Here is a 17,920-nt window from a genome sequence, read left to right as displayed (position 1 = left end):
TATGTCTAGATTGCTAAATTCAACTTGATGAAAAGCATTTAAGATCCAGCCATTGACCCTGAACATTTATTTAGGTACAGACATCCAAGCCTCAGGAAGATTAGTATCAATGTGAGGGAGATGAAAAAGAAATGACATTGTGACTGTTCTCAACCTTCACCTACTACAGAATTTAAAGCTTGTTTTTCATGATGGACCTTTAACACGGAGTTCTTAAGGATAAACACTAAATCTGGAGTTACTGTTTTTAACTTCAGTGTTTTTCAGTATGTCAAATAAACAATGTCTGGTTATAAACAGGAGCTATCACAGGCCCCAGCTCTCCTCTCCCTAAAAACAGGGTCACTAGGGAGGGACATTTGGGGGAGAAAAAGGAGAGATATTGAATGAATCAAATTTTAGGTTTCTTGCCTTATTGACCTACAGGTTTGTGCTTAACTGAGGAAAAATTAATCTCTTTCAAATGCACTTAATTATAATCAAATACCCGTACCAATGTCTGTCACCACATCAGCACATCTGGCAGCAATGAAGGCAAATTAACAATAAGTCAAAAAATCTGGCAATATGATCAACTGAAGCACGCAAAATCCATTCTGTACGCTCAGACCACCAGTGACTAAGGATGGATTAACTTCCTGTCTCTAATACTGGAGTCTAAATTAAAGGGAAATTGCATTGCAATCTGGGTACCAGGTTTCTGGCTGCAGACAACTAAAAGCCCTTAGTTCAGCTACACCAGGCAACAAAATCTTTGCTCCCACTTTAGCCCTGATGCCTGTGATGGCCTATTCCAACAGCTGCTTTTAATTTAGTTTAAAAGAAACTATTTGGCAACCATGTAAGTTTGCACCTTCAAAGCAGGCTGATTTAAAAAGCCAATGTCCTGTAGAATTAACCATTTTGAAGTCACGCTGTTTTAGTGCAGTGATGACAACAGGATTCACAGCTTTTTAAAACAATAGGCATCTGTACATGGAAACACAAAATAAAGACCATTTTCACTCAGTTTTAACTACTGTTTTATAGTAAGCAATCCTCTTTCTCTGACTTTGTATAGTTTAAGATGGGTTCATTACTACTACAAATATAAGCCAGCAAGAGTCTACAATCGCTCAACTTGACTGAGCAATTAAATAAAGCACAGATCTCATCTCTAACCAGAGAAGGGCAGCCAAGTAAGGAACAGAAGCATGAATTAAACCAAAGAAAACATTATCTTGTTCTTGGATTACCTCCTCATGTTGAGCAGGGAGTGGCTGCAGAAGCAAAAAAGAGGGAGAAAGGGTATGGGAAAGCAAAGACTCAGGCATGCATTGCATATTTGGCAAACACTTGACACTAATCCACTCAGAGAAAACCTAGGTTACCAGGCAGATATCCAGTGCCTTTTTTTCTTCTTTTACTAAATAGCTTGATATGAATTTGTCCATCTACTGTATATATCCCTCCATCAGATACAGACACACTAACAAAGGCACAGGCAAACAGCCTCATGGGCATGAAAACTGAGAGCAAGTGTGCACATCTGACAGGAGGAATTCACAAACCGGAGGATTTACAGCCTTGCTTTGGTTCAAATAGTTCAAATAGCAATCCACCTTCCCAGTGGTCATGGCAGGACCACACTCACTCTTTGAAGATGAACATATTTTACACAGTGAATTTAAAGGTACAAATTTAAGTCAAATAAAGGTGCAAACATGCATCAGAAAGCACCTACATTTGCAACACTATCTACAAACATAATTCACACTTTTCATTCTTCATACACTAATGTGGGTCAGAGACCACATGGCAGCATATTTTATTAAAGTAATGTGCAAATAAGATGCATGATACCTGCAAACAGCATGGAGTTTCCATTTGTAAAAAGGTACAGGTACAGTACAAAATTAGAATGGTTACTACTCATTTCAAGAAAATGAAGTCTGACATAGAAATACATACACTGTATTATTTACATCATTAATTTACAAAACATATTATTTGCATAAAAAAGGCTATAAAATAATTACAAATATAATTTTTATAAGGATTTTTTTCCCTATATAACTAATGTAGAACATCTTGGAAATTATGCTTTATTGGAAAAAAATATATTTCTTTTCTTCTGATTTCAGAGCATCATGTGGTTTCTTTCTTCCCTTCTTCTCCTCATTCCCTTTTTAAATAAAGTTCCATATTGAGGTAGTAGTATGTCAAATTATTTCTTTAGTTCCAGAAATCATTCAGTCCAAAAGGAGCTATGTATCCGAATCACAGGATTGGAATGTAGAAGTCCTAAAGTTCTCAAATGACTGTTTGCAAGTATAAAAGCTATTTTCTCTTCTAGAAACTGCTCTTTCCTTTCCCTCTTCTTCTGCCTCTGCATCAAAGTCCAATGAGACATGATGACTATTATGGGGTGTTTTTGGTTGGCAATTTGCTGGCTGTCTACAGTTTGAAAGAGAGTCCAGCTGAGGCCTCCATAAAGGCTTTCCAAATGTTCCTGAAAGACAGTAAAAGAGTGAGCATGGAAATAATGATGCTAAAAGCTTTGTGTCTCACCCTAGTGTACAGAAGTGACACTGAAATGTAAGACAAGGATTGACAAAGTTCACCAAAGTGAGATTTTACTTAAATGTTGCTTTACCATTTAAAAGAAAACATCCACATGATCACAAGCATAAGGCAAGATTCTGTCACCAGAGGCATTAAAAACATTTCCCAGTAGTTGTATAGCCACACACAACTTCATTCCTTTTGTTTTCATGACTACTTCCATACCCATTTTTCTTTGGGGAGGCTGGTGAGGGGGGAAGTGGGAACACAGACCAAACTGCAAAAATATCACAAGACACTTTCTAATGTAAAAGTCACTCCCTGTTTTGTTCTTCAATAAATGAATGGCATGCACAATCTGCCATGCAGTTCAGAAAAAATAAAACAGAAATTTAAAAAAACATAACCCCACAACCTCTATCAGGTTATACAACACTGTCCCACAGTGCAATCTGAATGCTAATGCAATCTTTTTCTGGCTAGCATCTCCCATTAATAATAAAGATGGGAGATCTATAAGGATGAAGACAGCCACATGCTCTATTCACCACTTGTTTTCAGAGGACAATGTGCCACAAGGTTGACTTTGAAGAACTCAAGTTTTTATTAATAATTTAACACTACATTTTTTAATAAATTTTGAACCCAAAATGCAACACTTCTGTTTTTGTTCAGTTGTTAAAAGCAAGGGTTTCAAGCAAAACTGTGATCTGAGAAGTTACTAAAAAACAAATTGAACAAAACCCCTATTTCTATCAATGATTTGTAGAGCAGTTTTGACCTAACCCAATATGAAAAGATGCTCCTCACAGCACCAAAGCTACAAATGAACTGTCCTAAAAACAAAAATCCAAGCTATGAACTTTCTGGCTAGTGCATCAACTGTGAAGCTAATGCCAGATGGTCTTGGTCACTGTGATTGCACAGGCCAAAAGGGGCTTCCATTTGATGACTGTGTTGAAGAAGCAAATTCTCAACTAAAGACAAGAAATCTATCACAACTTCTTTCACAGCCACTACCTCCAAGATCTAGCCATAGGCTCTTCAAGGGAAGAATGCTAATGATTATGAAGCATCTAAGGCAATGACAATACAGTGTAAGGGGGTATCAGGCTCAGAAAATTGATGAAAGAACTAACTCTGCACAGATTTTTAGGGCAGAACTATGTGCCCTTGAGGTGACATTAACTCCTGGATACATGAACATACAGTTGGATTGCCTTCTGCAAGAGATGCTAAAGCCCTATCTGCACAGTCCCACCACAGTAATAGTGGCAGGCAGCCAAGAGGTCGGCTGTGTGCAGTCCCAGGGTCTCTGCCAGATGTCCTGGCATCTGCAACATTTTACAGTTCAAACATCTGGCTTTTGAAGAGGGAAAACTTCAGAGCTTGTGCCTCCCTCCCCACCCCCTGAGAACAAAGAGCCCAGTGATGCACATTCCCCCAGGTCCCCTTCAGAGCCAGCAGACCCAGATCTCAATCAGCCAGTGCTGACACACCAGCCAGGAGATAATCCATGGTACCAGGGCTGCTCTTGGCGCTAAGATATAACAAGGATGAAAGCAGTATGTGGTTTTATATGCATTTTAAACCAAGCAACCAAACCAACATCCAAAATTTAATGAGCTTCAAGGATAAAGCAATGATTTTCTCCTTCCCCCACCTCTCCCTGGAGTCTGGATTTAAACTGGAAACCCTAAACTAAACTTCGGGAATTCTTTAGCCATGCACATCATGAGAAAATTACAAAGGAGGGATAGAGAGCGCACTTTTACATAGTGCCTTATTTTGAAGGGTAAATAATTCTGGCTGTGTTTTACAATATATATGCATACAGGTTGAAGTCTCCCCATGTGAGCTCTCCTTACATACCTTCTGCCTGTCAGGCAAAACTTCTGGTATGCCTGAAGTTTGTTGTAATATATTTAAGTTATGTATGCTACCATTTACAGAAATCTGCCAGCTATATTAAGACAGAAGATAAGAATCGCATCACTGATGATATTTTTACATAAACGTGAGCTATTAAGATCTAGTAATCTAAATGTCCTCATTACACAGTTTTACTATAATCACTTTTCTGTTCCTCAGCTTCAAACATTTGGGAAAGAAAAAGTTGAGAAATCAGTTTTGTATTGTAGTATTGTAGGTAGGAAACAAGACAGCGAAGAAAACAGTAGCTTGAATAAAAAAATAATAGCTAGAACATACCCATGAAAGTGCTGTTACTCATAATAGATGAGGGTTCCAAACTTCTGTTTAAATCAAATGTGTCTGAGTTGAGACTTTTGCTTTTCAGTCCAGTTCCTTCATTTTGAGTATAAATAGAGTTCATCAATCTGCTACTTGTAGCCTGTGTCCCAATAATGCCAACACACTGGTCAAAGGGATCTTCCTGTGGAGGCAAGTATTGATAGCATTCCTTTTTCTTTAAGTATCCAGACTCAGAAGGGCCCAAGCCTGCTATTCTCTGGTCAGGGCTGCAACCTAAAGGAAGTGAAAAATTGAGTTTATACAGATTCATCATAACAAAGACAATTAGGATGAGAACCACCCCCCACCAACTTACTTGTACTGTATGCTTCAAATGCGTCAGAACTGTAAGCATTGCCTTTTAAATACAAAGTCCCCGAAGTCCCCAGACAGTGGCATAGGAATGGATCTGCAACACCCTCCAAGTCTGTTTCACTGCTGTTATCTAGATGGCAAATGCCTTAAAAATAAAATAGATGTGTCAGCACATGGTCTTTTTTGAATCTTCAGCTTAGAGTTTCTTGACTAAGTTTTAAGAATCCCACATGTTGAACTACATTTCATAGTGTAGCTTAGAGTTTGCTTATGTTTAACCTAACCTTTAGATGAGAATTCTAATTCTAGCAACTGTTCAATTAATTAGCTTGACAGAGAATGTGTCACTTCACTGTACAATCCCTGAACAACAAAACCAAACCAAACCAAACCAAACCAGTCACAGGGATCAGAACCAGGGACTTCCTTCTTTTAAAGCACAGGAGACAAATTCATGATCTGTTTGACAGCTACCTTTCAAAGCAGAGCATCAATGTCAAAGTCCTGGCTGGAAGAATCTGAGGGAGTCATTGGCTGCTAAGCAGCTATAAAGATGGCTCCTGAAAACTTTGGACACAGTCTCTGGTTCTTGATCCACAAAGAGAGACTACTCCTTTCAGTACCCTACAACTGAAAAACTATCTCACCATCATTCCATTCTCACCTGTCCCAGCTCCTGACTGTAACTCAACCCCAAGCCCCTTCCCAGAAAGGTGCCATTTCCTCCCTAGTGCAGGCATGTACAGGATTCTTTGGGGCCACATGTATAAACATCAAGTACTGCAGCTTTTAACTTGCAGACACCTTAAATCCTTTATTGACTCTGATCATAACGATTCTTTTAACTGGCAAGTTCAAACAGTTACACTTAAGTTCCACTGGTATTACCACACATGCCTACATTCCACTAAAAGCACCCTTTTCAAGCTCTAAGAGAGGAAGAGATGCTGTGGTAATTTCTTTTGGACACTCTTGATTTGCTCATGTCCTCATCAGTTTAAATTTACCCCCTAGACTAGAGAAAAACTTCCTGATTTAATAAACACCATGATGTAATTTGGATTAATGGAACCAAGTTCCAGTTATTATCATGTTGAAAAAATCCCAAGCAATAGATTTCACATCCTCTATTAAATTTCTGCAAACATGCTTCTTTAGTGTTATTTCTGTTAGTTAGAAAGACAATGGCCAAACTGCAGCTCCTCAAGCCACATGAAAAATCTGCTTATCATTTTCTACCTACCATTACTGTCTCTCTGCTGCAGGAAATACCCTCCTACAGGAGATGAGAGGAACTGATGGTGACTACCATTTTCAGATGAGCCATATCCATCCTGCCTTTCAGCCAGTGTCCCCTGGGATGACAGGTAACTTGGAATGTCAGCAGGCAAATTTGTTTCATCTGTGGGGAAGCAAAACGCATACAAAAGCCATCACCATACTTCAGTTTGTAAAAACATTTTTAAACTTGTCAGCAAAGCACTGAAAGTAACAAATAATTCACCTTTCTGCCTCTGAGTCAAAGCACACAAATGTTTCCACAATAAAGTCACAGCAAAGCAACCACAAACATTTTTTCCCTTTCCAAGGTAAACCTTCAGTTTACACACCTGTATTTGTGATGCTGCAATCTTCATTTCTCCTTCTGGTTTGGTAGATGATGACCACCCACACCAAGGAAGTGCCCACCACACAGCAAACCACAACTATGATCACAATGCCAACTGTGGCCCATCCATCGTCATCGAGTGATGGGGCAATGTTTTGAGGAGAGTCACAGGTGGGAGTAGGAATTACATTAAGACGGATGTTGCCTCGTTCAGTTCCAAGTGTATTAGACATTTCACAAGTGTATTTCCCAGCATCTTCGACATCTGTATCCACAATAATTAGCAACTGATTGCCTGCAGCAAAGAAGTGTCTTTCTGTTACCACGAGAGGGCTGTCATCCTTAGTCCAGTTCAGTCGGGGTGGAGGGCTGCCACCAGCAATGCACTGCAAGACTGCAGTTTCACCTTTTGTTACAGTTCGATCCAGCAAAGGCCGCAAAAATGATGGTGTTTCTGAAAAGAAAGCACAAGCCTTATATTCTAAATGATCCTGCAAGAGCAAGAAGTGTCTCTTCACAGCCCAAGAGGAAAAGCTAAATTAAATGCATCAGTAAGGCCTAATAAAGCTTATTCTTGTTCTGAGAAGAAACTCAAGAATCTGTACTTAAAGCCTACAACTTACTTGTCAATTGATCCAATTTACATGCTTGATTACCTTACAAGGTAAAAATGCCGAATCAAACATGCTTAAGATTGCAGAAAACTACAATAAAAATAGTTAACAAAATGTCAAGAAATCAGAAGTTAAACAAATCTACTCTCTCTAAATGGAAACAGAAACTCCTTCTTCCCATCCTATGTGTATCAGATGTGCATATACTGAGAAACATAACTAACTTTCATTATTTTGAATCATAATATTGATTGTGCTGTTAAGGTTTGCCAGTATCTTACCTAGTACTGTTAACGTTGCGTTAGCTGAAATGCTTCCAGCAGTGTTTTGAGCTGTACAGCTGTAAACACCTGTGTCCTCAATCTTTACATCAACAATAAAGAACACATCATCTTCAGGCATGACATGCATGCGCCTCTTGCGTGCTGCAGGGAAATCTGTTCCACCATCTTTCTGCCAAGCGATCTGTGGGATAGGGTGGCCAACTGCAGCACATTCCAAACGTGCCATTGCCCCAGCTCGAATGGTTAAGTCCATGGGGATCTTTGTAAATGAAGGCAGCACTAAAGAAAAGTGGGTAACACCAAAATCAATACATGAAACATACTCTTCCTTTTTAGCATTTTCTGGAACATCCTTCATGGGCCCAAAAACATTAGAGAAACATACAACCTAAATTGATCAGTTGCCAGCAGAAAGGGAGGGAACTGTGAAGTATGTGAGACCACCTAGATCAAAATCTCATTTTTGCCAACAGCCTCCTATATGACCTTTCCATAGCATCTTGAAACAGAGCATACGCTTACCTCCTGTGAGAAAAAGTTAACATTTTTCCATCTTGTAAAATCGATTTTGCCAGATTTACTATGAATTGGGTATGTTATTTGTTTTTTCCTGTACTATGCTTCAGCACACTGGGACCAGAGGTAAACAGAATGGTGACCTTGGAAATGGATAAATTTTTAAGAAATAATCTGATATTATAGATCTTCTAAAAGATGCAGATTACGAGAATGGAAAATCTATGATTCCCTTTCTTGATGAAAATCATTTCAAGTCCACAAGCAAAACATACTTACTGTTTACTGTAAGTTTGGCTTTGACAGAGTAGGATGAACCAAAATGATTTGAAATAACACACTGGTATTTCCCTTCATTGCTGAATTCAACATTGCGCAGTCGAAGGATGGTGGTGTACTCCATCACTTCTCCACCCTGGGCCCGGAGGTGTGCATAATTCTCCATTTCAGCATCTTGCAGTAATTCGTTGTCTTTCTTCCATGCAAAAGTCATTGGAGAATCACTGCTGCTGGCTGCTGAACACACAAAACTCAAATTGGAGCCTTTAATTGCTGATTGGGTTTCTGGCTGGACAGTGATCTGTGGTTTAGGAAAATCATCTGCACAGAGGAGAAGAAAAAAAATATATGTGATGCCTGAAGACTCTTTCCAGAGAGTTAGTAAGCCTTGTTTTATAGGTTTAAGAGAAAAGTCAGATAAAGTATTTATTAAATGGATCCACAAGGCTGTTGTTATAAATTTCATTAGCCTTAGGGCATTTAAAGATGCTGTATTTATGAGCTTATTTTGCCATCATGAGTTGTAAGCCATCTCTTATTGAAGAGAAAGCACATTTAAAAGCAGACTATGTGCATAGTTTCATCAACAGCAGCACTAAAGATGGAAGAACTACCTCCTGACATCCACCGGAACTATTCTGAACATCAATCATGAAGCTTGCCTCTCATCTTTACAGCACCTCAGGCTGCTGTGAGATTTCCTTTATTGAAAGCATAGTTCTTGTGCTATCAGAAACTGCAAGTTACAGTTGAGGGTTTTACCCAAACCCACAAAAAATAATCATGTACAAAAGTCAGTGTTCCAGTGATCTGCATCTGTTTGGGCCAAAGGGGATGGTCGGTCCCTTAAGCAGGGCAGAACACAAGAATTTCAAGAATTCCTGGAGGTCTCTTTACTATAGGAAAGTTACCTTCAAAGTGCCATTTGTGCCAAACATCTGTGAGTTTACAGAATTAGCTGCCTTCTGAATTATTTAGTCAATTGTGCGTACACTGCATGTGCAAAAAAAGTGGGCAAGTAAATGCCTGGTTTCACAAAAGCAACAGCTTTGCTGTATTTCCCAACTTTCAAGACGTGTCCAATCTCCAGACAAACTTCACAGAACTGCAGGGAAAGCCCTGTGCCCCAAAAATTCCTCCTGGCAGACCCTGCTGTTTTTCCTAGCCCTTTGTCTCATTTATTACATCTCACATGATTAGGAACAACTATGGGGTCAAAGTGTTACTTCCTTGAAGAACCTCCACTCTGTTACAGAAGAAAATGAGATGTGCAGTTAAGCTTAACCTTGAACTGTCTGCAAAACTCCTGCAGATATGAAGCTGTGCTCCAGTGACAGGGCAATATGGATCTGGGACTCTAAGCACAGGCTTTAAGGACCTCCCAGGCCATTTGCTTTTCATGCTTCTACCCATGTCTTACCATTTGCAAAGTGAGTTAAACATCCACTGACTTTGCACAGGAATAACTAAGTAAAACACTCTAAGTACTTAAATTAACCTTCTGAAAGGACGGGAGAACATACTTCAATCTTAATTATCTGACAGGAAGGGGTGATAAAAAAGTCACTCCAATAAGCATACAGTATAGAATACAGAACACACTAGGATAAGACTAGCATTATGTTTTGTCAGAACAGAATAATATGAGAGTATATTTGAGTGAACATATCACAAAGACATCCATCCATATATATACACACCTTTTCATTTCAGACAGGAGTCAACATACTCCACTTAAAAATTATATAAAAGCAAAAGTAAAAGCAGCCATAGTAAACTTGTAAGGCAAGGTGTACAACACCTGAATGTCCAGTGATAACACACTTTAAAGATGTAACTGAAACACTCCATGTATTAGGAGATTTTAGCTATTTCTGCATGGCAATTGAGTTAAGTATCAAGTACAACAACTAACTCAGCACATTTCTTTTTGCTAATGCATCTTATACTCTTTAAAATTAATTACTTAAAAATAGCATTCAGCAGCCAAAAGAAAGATCACGATTCCCCAATTTAACAAACGGAAGATATATATTTAAATCCCCAGTTTAGTTTTTTGACAAAATGCATTTAGCATAAATTAGGATGTCTACTTCATATCTGCTCCTCTAGCCACTGAGTAATTTGTAATTCCCTGCAATATAGCAACCTCTCCTTCTCAGCAGTAGCTAGTTCATGATTTAACCTATTAAATATTTGACTGCTAACAGGAAGGGAAAAAACATTTTGGTACACCACTTTGTATTCTGGACCTGCTTTCCCACTGAAAAAGGGTATGAATAGCAACAGTAATTTTCTTTAGTAAGAAAAATAAAATATATTTAACAAAAACACATGAAATTCAGTTAGCTTTTAAATTTCCTGATATTTTCAAAGTTCCCACTTTACCATATCAGAGGAATTAAACACACATCCTTTCTCTGAATGTTTAGCTTCACTTTGCTTTAACTGAGAACAGAACATAACAGGTGTTCATGAATGCCACTAAACACATATAGAAAAATTTCATTTTTAAGGCAGATGCTATCAACCTCAAATTCTCAGGCCCAAAACTAAAAATATTTTACTAGCATTTACTATCTGGCAAGCTGAAATAAAAAATACCAGTATCATAACTGCGGTAATCAGGTATTTTTTTTGAACATAGTTTATATAAAGGCAGTAATTTACATACTCCAAATAATTTTAAAAGCAGGCAACAAGCACACACAAAAAACATCAGAGCTGAGCCACACTGGTTTTTTGCCTTCAAGTTTTATCAGTCCTGGAATAACCTCAAGACTAATGGAGTACGAAAAAAATTTAAAAATAACCAAACCCAAAAACTACACCTTAATTTTGCCAAAACATGTCTCATTTAAAAATGATAGTTAACAAAACAGTATCTTTTAAAGCTGGAGACACATCCATTTACCCTCACAAACTACTGAGCTTTCACTCACACGCTATGATATATTCTGTGTTAGCAAGCTGTACTTGAAATAAAAGTCAGAATTACCATCATCACTCCCTGTCTTATACAAAACCACAAGCTTTGAGCATCTACATCACAGTTTGGGAACAGAAGAAAATGTTAGTAATATCACATCCTCTCATTTTGTTATAAAATTGCAATATATCAAGGAACCACAAAAAATCCCAAGCACACAGCAAGATTTGTTTTATGGAGTGAGAAATAGATGCTACACTCACCACAGACAAACCCATCCAGGCTGACAGCAAAAATACTTCTCCCTTTCAGCAGCTGAGGATGGGCACAACTGGCATTTACAAAGCTCTGGAAGTTGTTCTCTGACATCCACTGTGGTAGCCATTTTAACTGGCAGTCACACAAGAGACTTGATGTGTTGAAGTGCCTAAGAAAAAGCAATTAAAATCAAAGCCTGTTTTGTTTGTTTTTTTCTGTTTGTAATACAGATCTGTATAAGCACACTTTTGTAGTAAAACTAAGGTTTTAGTTTAAACACACACATTGCAAGAGAAAGACGGCAATATTGTTCAGTTTCAATCCCCTCCCTTGCCCAGCTGGTGATGCTGTCCCTGATGCCCCCCTGGACAGGGATGGCCCTTCTGGCTGCCAGGGCACTGCTGACTCAAATTCAACTTGCCATCAACCAGGACACCAGGTCCCTTTCCATGGCTCTGCTTCCCAGCATCTCATTTCCCAGGCTGTCCATACACCCTGGACTACCCTACCCAGGTGCAGAATCCAGCACTTTCTCTTGTTGAACTTCACAGAGCTGCTGACTGCCCAGCCCTCTCATTTGTTGAGGTCTCTCTGCAGGACCTCCCTGCCTTCGAGGGAGTCAACAGCTCCTCCCAGTTTTGCAGTATCTGTGAACTTGCTCAGTGTCCCTTCCAGTCCTGCATCCAAGTCATTTATGAAGAGCATAGGGATGAGGATGGAGCCCTGCTGAACCCCACTAGTGACAGGTTGCCAATTATATGTCACCCCTTTCAGTATAACCCTCTGCACCCAACCCACAAGCCAGAGTTGTTCTGCACTGACCAACAGAAAACAAAAAGGGTGATAGGATAAAAATCCATCTTCATGAAAATACATTTTTTGCAGTGACCGCTGCCTGACTTCTCTGAAGATCTGTCTCTGCTACTACACAAGAGAAGGACCCAATTACAAGCACTGACAACCAGGTCTTTACAGAAGAATTACAGCACTGCATTTCACTGGTCCAGCAAGCTTTAGCTCAGTGACAGCACTGCTGATCTTACAGCACATTACATCAAAGTCTCCCTTATCTAAAACATTTTAGAGATCACCCAATTTAAAATAAGAATTTAATGACAACAAATGTAGCAGAAAATTAATGTCTCCTATCCTACTCTCCCTTAAATACACCCATCATGGTAAAAAAAAAAAAAAAACAAACAACCAAAAAAACCCCAGAACACTGACAAGTTTTTTATATTACTTCAGTGAGAATACAGCAGGGTTTATCACTGCATCAGGCAACATCCTACTAGGCTTTTTTAAATACATTTATGAAGATATATATATATACTTAAGAGATGATGTCTTTTGATAGAAACTTACAATTCTTTGAGTTTCTTCATTTGTGAAAATGCATTTCCTTGAACAGACATAATTGCATTGTTACTTAGATCTCTAGGAAAAAAAAAAGAAAAATAGGATTAGAAGAAAATAATCATTTATTAAACTGAATGGATTTAAGACTCAAGCAAGTTTGCTATTTTAATGGTACACAAAGGACTCTCAAGCTTAAAAGTGCGACACAAGTAAGGAGTTTCATAGCATGCTTAATACATAAGAATTTAATTCCAAAATTCCCACTCAGCCTAACACCAAAACTGAAAAATCTTCTGAAGACTGCAGTAGCAACCATGGTAAGTGTATTTCATCCCAAGTCATAACTAAAGCTTGTTAGTCCTACTTTAAACTCAGTTAGCATCAAAATTCATTTTTTCCAATTTTGAGTTAAATGTGAATTTCTACTACTTACAAGTGTTCAAGTGCATCCAAACCAGAAAATGCTTTCTTTGTAATGGATCTAATCCTGTTTCCTTGGAGTATCCTGAAAAATTTAAACACATGATGCAAAGAAAATGCAATTAAATGGGAGTATTTTTGAGCTGAACAATTGCATTTTTGGCATTTATTTTTGAACTGTGACTAGTATTAACCACTCACCCACCTCTAATGCAGCAAAATGTATCATATCTAAAAGATACTCATTTATTGCCCTCGAATAAATATCTAGATTTTGCAATGATTTTAGAAGACCTTTATAGTGTACAGTTAAGTGACAGACATTATTCTAAACGTGTAACTACAAACATTGTTTCATTTCAAAAACCTGCATTTGAAAATTTCAATGCAATGGAGCCACTTCCACTGGATGCTGCTTTACCTTATTGAAGACTAAGCCTGTCACTATGCCTTTGTCAAATGATACACTTATTATTTCTTAGTATGGGAAAACCTCATTCCTTGATAAATATGTCCATAAATATTAATAATACGTAAAATATTTCAGATTAGTTTGACTTGGAAAATCTTGCATTCCTTTTATTGAAAAGGACCATGTTATAGAGAAGAAAGTATTAAGGGAGAAAGGAATTATCTCTGCTATGGAAAATTTAATATCCTTAGGTGTTGGGCTTGTCCCTTGAAAGACATACAATAAGCTAATTTTTTTAAGGCATGATGAGACACAAATATTGTAGCAATACTCACAGTTTCCTAAGTTTATCTAGGCCAGAGAAAGCACCATTCATATCTTCAATAGCCCATGATATTTCATTGTTTTTCAGATCCCTGTTTAAGACGGGAGGGGAAATCAAACCACAAAAGATATTAAAAAGAACAAGGCACATGGTTCTTCAGCAGCATGTATTACTTTAAAAAAACATTCTAAACCAGCTTTTTGTTAGGATGGATTTTTATTCAGTTGTTTTTTGTGGGTTTTTTAAGAAGTTTTTCCTGATTAACTTTGTAATTTCAATTTTTACTGAGAGACTTTGAAGACCATTAGTATTTTTCCCACTGATAATTAAAAATATTAGAAGCTCTACAATTTTGTGAGCAAACCAACCCACATAACCTCCCAAAGGTACTTAGATAGAGGACTATCTCAAGGGAATGTGCATCGCAGGAAGGGAAACGACCAACTGTCATTCCTTTGAAACTAAACACCCTCACGTCTTTATAAGTCCATAGCATTAACACTTAGAGAATCACTTTGACATCCCAAAACATTCACTTCATTATCTATAAAGCATAAAGACATTAGAGACTTGTGTACAGAATGTTGTGTCAGCAAAAAATCTACCAGGTAGGGCTACAACAGAAAGAAGAATCTAGGAGAGAAAACATAATACCTGAACACCTTGCAATTCTCTAACTTCCTCTCTTTATGATCTCCAGCTCTCTATAGTCTTAAAAAACATAGTGTACACTCCTCTAATTTGCATCTTTCCTAGATGCCCTAAGTGTGAGTATGTGAGAAAACCCCTAAAAATAAAGCCTAGAGGGAAAGGCAATAGTTTTGCTCATATGGCTGACAGATGGGTCAGTGGTATGCAATGGGAAGGTTTTAATGAAGAGGAATGTATTTAGATTAGTTTAGTTTGTTCTTTCCCTTAAGAAATGCTGTTTCAAAACATGTTCTAATACTTAAAGCAGTTGTCCAGTCATGACAATGAGTTTTTTCTTATATCTGCTATAAGGGAAAATGACTCAGTTAAGACATTGAACTATCATCCACATCCCTAAAACTATGGGTAGCAGTGCCCTGCTTGCTGCCTTCAAGCAGAGATGTACCTCTCCCACAACAATGCTACTGAAAGTTTGCATCACAGTTACCACCGTCCATTGTGCACAGGCTTAACAAAAGAGGAATTCCTCCCTTTCTCAACTATTCTGAAAAGAATTCTTACTTTAAGAAAATCATACACTGATCAGGGGAAGTTAACAAAGCATACTTGTCTATTTCATAAAGAAAATAAATAACCTATAAACACAGGATTTCTCCTAAGGTTTTTGACCTTACAAATTGAGTTTGTCAACTTACAGAATCTGTAGACTGGAAAGTCCCTTGAAGGCACAATCAGCAATGTAATTTACTTTGTTGTTTCCAATGTACAGACCAACCAGCACACTTAAACCAACGAAGCTTGAATCATCTAACCTTGCTAATTGATTGAATGTCAAATCTCTGCAAATTTAAGGCGAGAAAAAAGCATTTTAATGTTCACGCTGCAGTACTTATTTAACTTCAACCCACACGAATTTTCAGGGGTGAAGCACAATTTTTCCCCTTGTGATTATCACAGAACCCACTACACCACTTCTGACCACATAGCATTTTGCATTGTTTTGAACAACTCGCAAATTACAGCAGAATTAGTTCCTCTCATTTGAAAATGACTGTGTTACAGCTTTAGTACAACTGCTACAGTGAAATGGAGCAATCACAGTTAACTTCAACTTCTTTCAACAAGATGTAACTGTCTTATACAGCAAAGTTGTTGTCACCTTGGAAACTTTGCTAGGAAAAATTCACAGATCAGTGCTAAGAAGCTCATGCTTTGGCAGGTACCCGACTTTTGAAACTGGAAGAGAATAAAGGTACTCACAGCTCACTGAGTTTTTGGCAAAATTCCCAGGCATCAGGACTGATCCTGCTTATGGCATTTTGGCTGAGATGGAGTTGCTGCAGCATCAGTAAGCCATAAAGCCAGCCTTTGGTTACCTCTGTTAGGTTGTTATGGTCCAGCTGCCTACAAACACCCACAAACAGAAAAAGACATAAGGTTCAGCACCTCAGCAGCATGCATGCTATGCCACAGGTCCACATCTAACCTCATGACACTGGCTAGACAGCTGGAGTCTCTATTTAAATCTCAAATTGTGTGCATGCACTTAAAATGTGCTGTTCTACACATTCGCTACTGACTGCTTGCTGCTTTTCGGACCAGAACAAAACAATTTAATTCAAAAATTAAATTAAATTTTAAATTTTACCACGCAATTCTATTAATTTTGTGCAAATCTACTTAATATGTTATCAGCAGAATCTACCAGGAAATGTTTGATACTTACAAGACTTCCATGTTGGTCAAACCCCAGAAAGCACCATCCATGAGCCTCGTAACTCCATTTCTCTGCAGTTTTAATGATTTCAAAGCAGGAAGTCCTTGGAAAGTGAGCCCATCTATTTTTCTGATTTTGTTGCGATTCAGCTCCCTGCATCAATAGAACTTATGGTTACAGCACAGTAATTTTACCTATATGCCAACAACCTTTCTTCCCTCTCTGGAACCAACTTTATTTAGACACTCTTCTTGCACATGAAATAAAGACAAGAAGTAATAAAAATCAAATGCTTTATTGTAACACATTATGCTCAACCATGTTAATAATGTTCTCTCTTTCTGATACTGAGGATAAGTACTTGGTACTTCCTTGATTTTCAGACTTAAAGAATACCTGTAGACCTAGAATGCCAGGGTTAATCCTGTTCCCAAATTCAGAATTGAAAGTGGTGTTTTTCCAGTAGTACAGTTGTTAAGGTTGGTTTGTAATTGCAATCAATAAACAGTCAAGAAAATGTTAAAATTTTAGTTGTGATAACTAGACAAAATTGAATATCCTGGGTGATCTCTTTCTGTATGTGCAGCCAAGCACTCATTACACCTCTCCCTCCTCCACAGTTACACATTTCCCTATTTCTTAAGTGGTCTTGGCACTCGCCCTTCTGCCACCTTCTACACTCTCCCTGTGCAGGTCAGAAACTGGGAGCAATGCGTATCCTGTGAGTGAGATGTAGGCATAACTAGCTGGAGAGCAAGATGCAGTGACAGGATTAGACAATACTACCAGAAAGCAGTGATCATCTGCCCCTTCAAGGAAGTCTTCGGTCTATCAAACTAGGAAGAATCTCTCCTTTCAAAACTTGTTTCCTCATGCAAAGTAAAGGTCTAAATAATCCTCTCCCCACAGTTATACCATCATTATTTTCCAGAGACTAGCCCTTTAAGAATTCAGCTTTCCTCTATAGCAGTCTGACACAAAATCTACCTGGTAAGAGTCCTGAGGAAGAACCCTACTACTCATCCGGTGTTTAAATATGAATAAAAAGTGAAGAATATTCAGTAAGAACAGGTTTTAGTTCTTCCCCCTTCTTTTCAGAATACAATACCTTCATGTGATAACACAAATTTTTGGCTTCCTTGCAGATAAGCTACCTAACATATCTCAGTCAACATACTGACTATGAACAAAGTGAATATTTTGAGACAAGAATATAACCAACACCCAAAATTTAAGCTGAATCAGAAGATCAGAAAGTCTACCAAGATCACTAACAAATCCTGAGTTTTGCAGGACTGTTCTCACACTCTTCTAATGAGGCCTAAGTAAAACTGTTCCAGCATCAGTATACAGAAGAAACACAGTCACTCTCTCCCGAAGTGTCAAGCACCCTAATATTTCAGTGTTCTTACAACCTATCACTTTCAAGGCTAAC

The 17,920-nt window shown here is 38.2% G+C and overlaps 1 protein-coding gene across 2 annotated transcripts in view; it reads right to left on the bottom strand.

Moving 5' to 3' along the window:
- Nucleotides 1–1,777: 1,777 nt before the first annotated feature.
- Nucleotides 1,778–17,920, bottom strand: part of LRIG3 (leucine rich repeats and immunoglobulin like domains 3) — a 282,893-nt gene continuing 266,750 nt past the window's right edge. For both annotated transcript variants that reach the window (XM_033059168.1, XM_033059167.1), the window contains exons 6-19: nucleotides 16,495–16,638; nucleotides 16,029–16,172; nucleotides 15,464–15,607; nucleotides 14,128–14,208; nucleotides 13,394–13,465; nucleotides 12,967–13,038; nucleotides 11,607–11,770; nucleotides 8,415–8,735; nucleotides 7,617–7,898; nucleotides 6,723–7,175; nucleotides 6,356–6,514; nucleotides 5,114–5,257; nucleotides 4,756–5,031; nucleotides 1,778–2,491 (exon numbers count right to left, since the gene is read on the bottom strand). In XM_033059168.1, coding sequence (XP_032915059.1) covers nucleotides 2,247–2,491; nucleotides 4,756–5,031; nucleotides 5,114–5,257; nucleotides 6,356–6,514; nucleotides 6,723–7,175; nucleotides 7,617–7,898; nucleotides 8,415–8,735; nucleotides 11,607–11,770; nucleotides 12,967–13,038; nucleotides 13,394–13,465; nucleotides 14,128–14,208; nucleotides 15,464–15,607; nucleotides 16,029–16,172; nucleotides 16,495–16,638 — 2,701 coding nt within the window. In that variant the 3' untranslated portion in view covers nucleotides 1,778–2,246. The remainder of the gene's footprint in view (nucleotides 2,492–4,755; nucleotides 5,032–5,113; nucleotides 5,258–6,355; nucleotides 6,515–6,722; nucleotides 7,176–7,616; nucleotides 7,899–8,414; nucleotides 8,736–11,606; nucleotides 11,771–12,966; nucleotides 13,039–13,393; nucleotides 13,466–14,127; nucleotides 14,209–15,463; nucleotides 15,608–16,028; nucleotides 16,173–16,494; nucleotides 16,639–17,920) is intronic.

This window comes from Catharus ustulatus, chromosome 4 (genome assembly GCF_009819885.2).
Source record: "Catharus ustulatus isolate bCatUst1 chromosome 4, bCatUst1.pri.v2, whole genome shotgun sequence".
NCBI classification, from domain to species: Eukaryota; Metazoa; Chordata; class Aves; order Passeriformes; family Turdidae; genus Catharus; species Catharus ustulatus.
The sequence above is the reverse complement of the archived record's forward strand: the minus strand, read 5'-3'. Positions and strand labels throughout refer to the sequence as shown.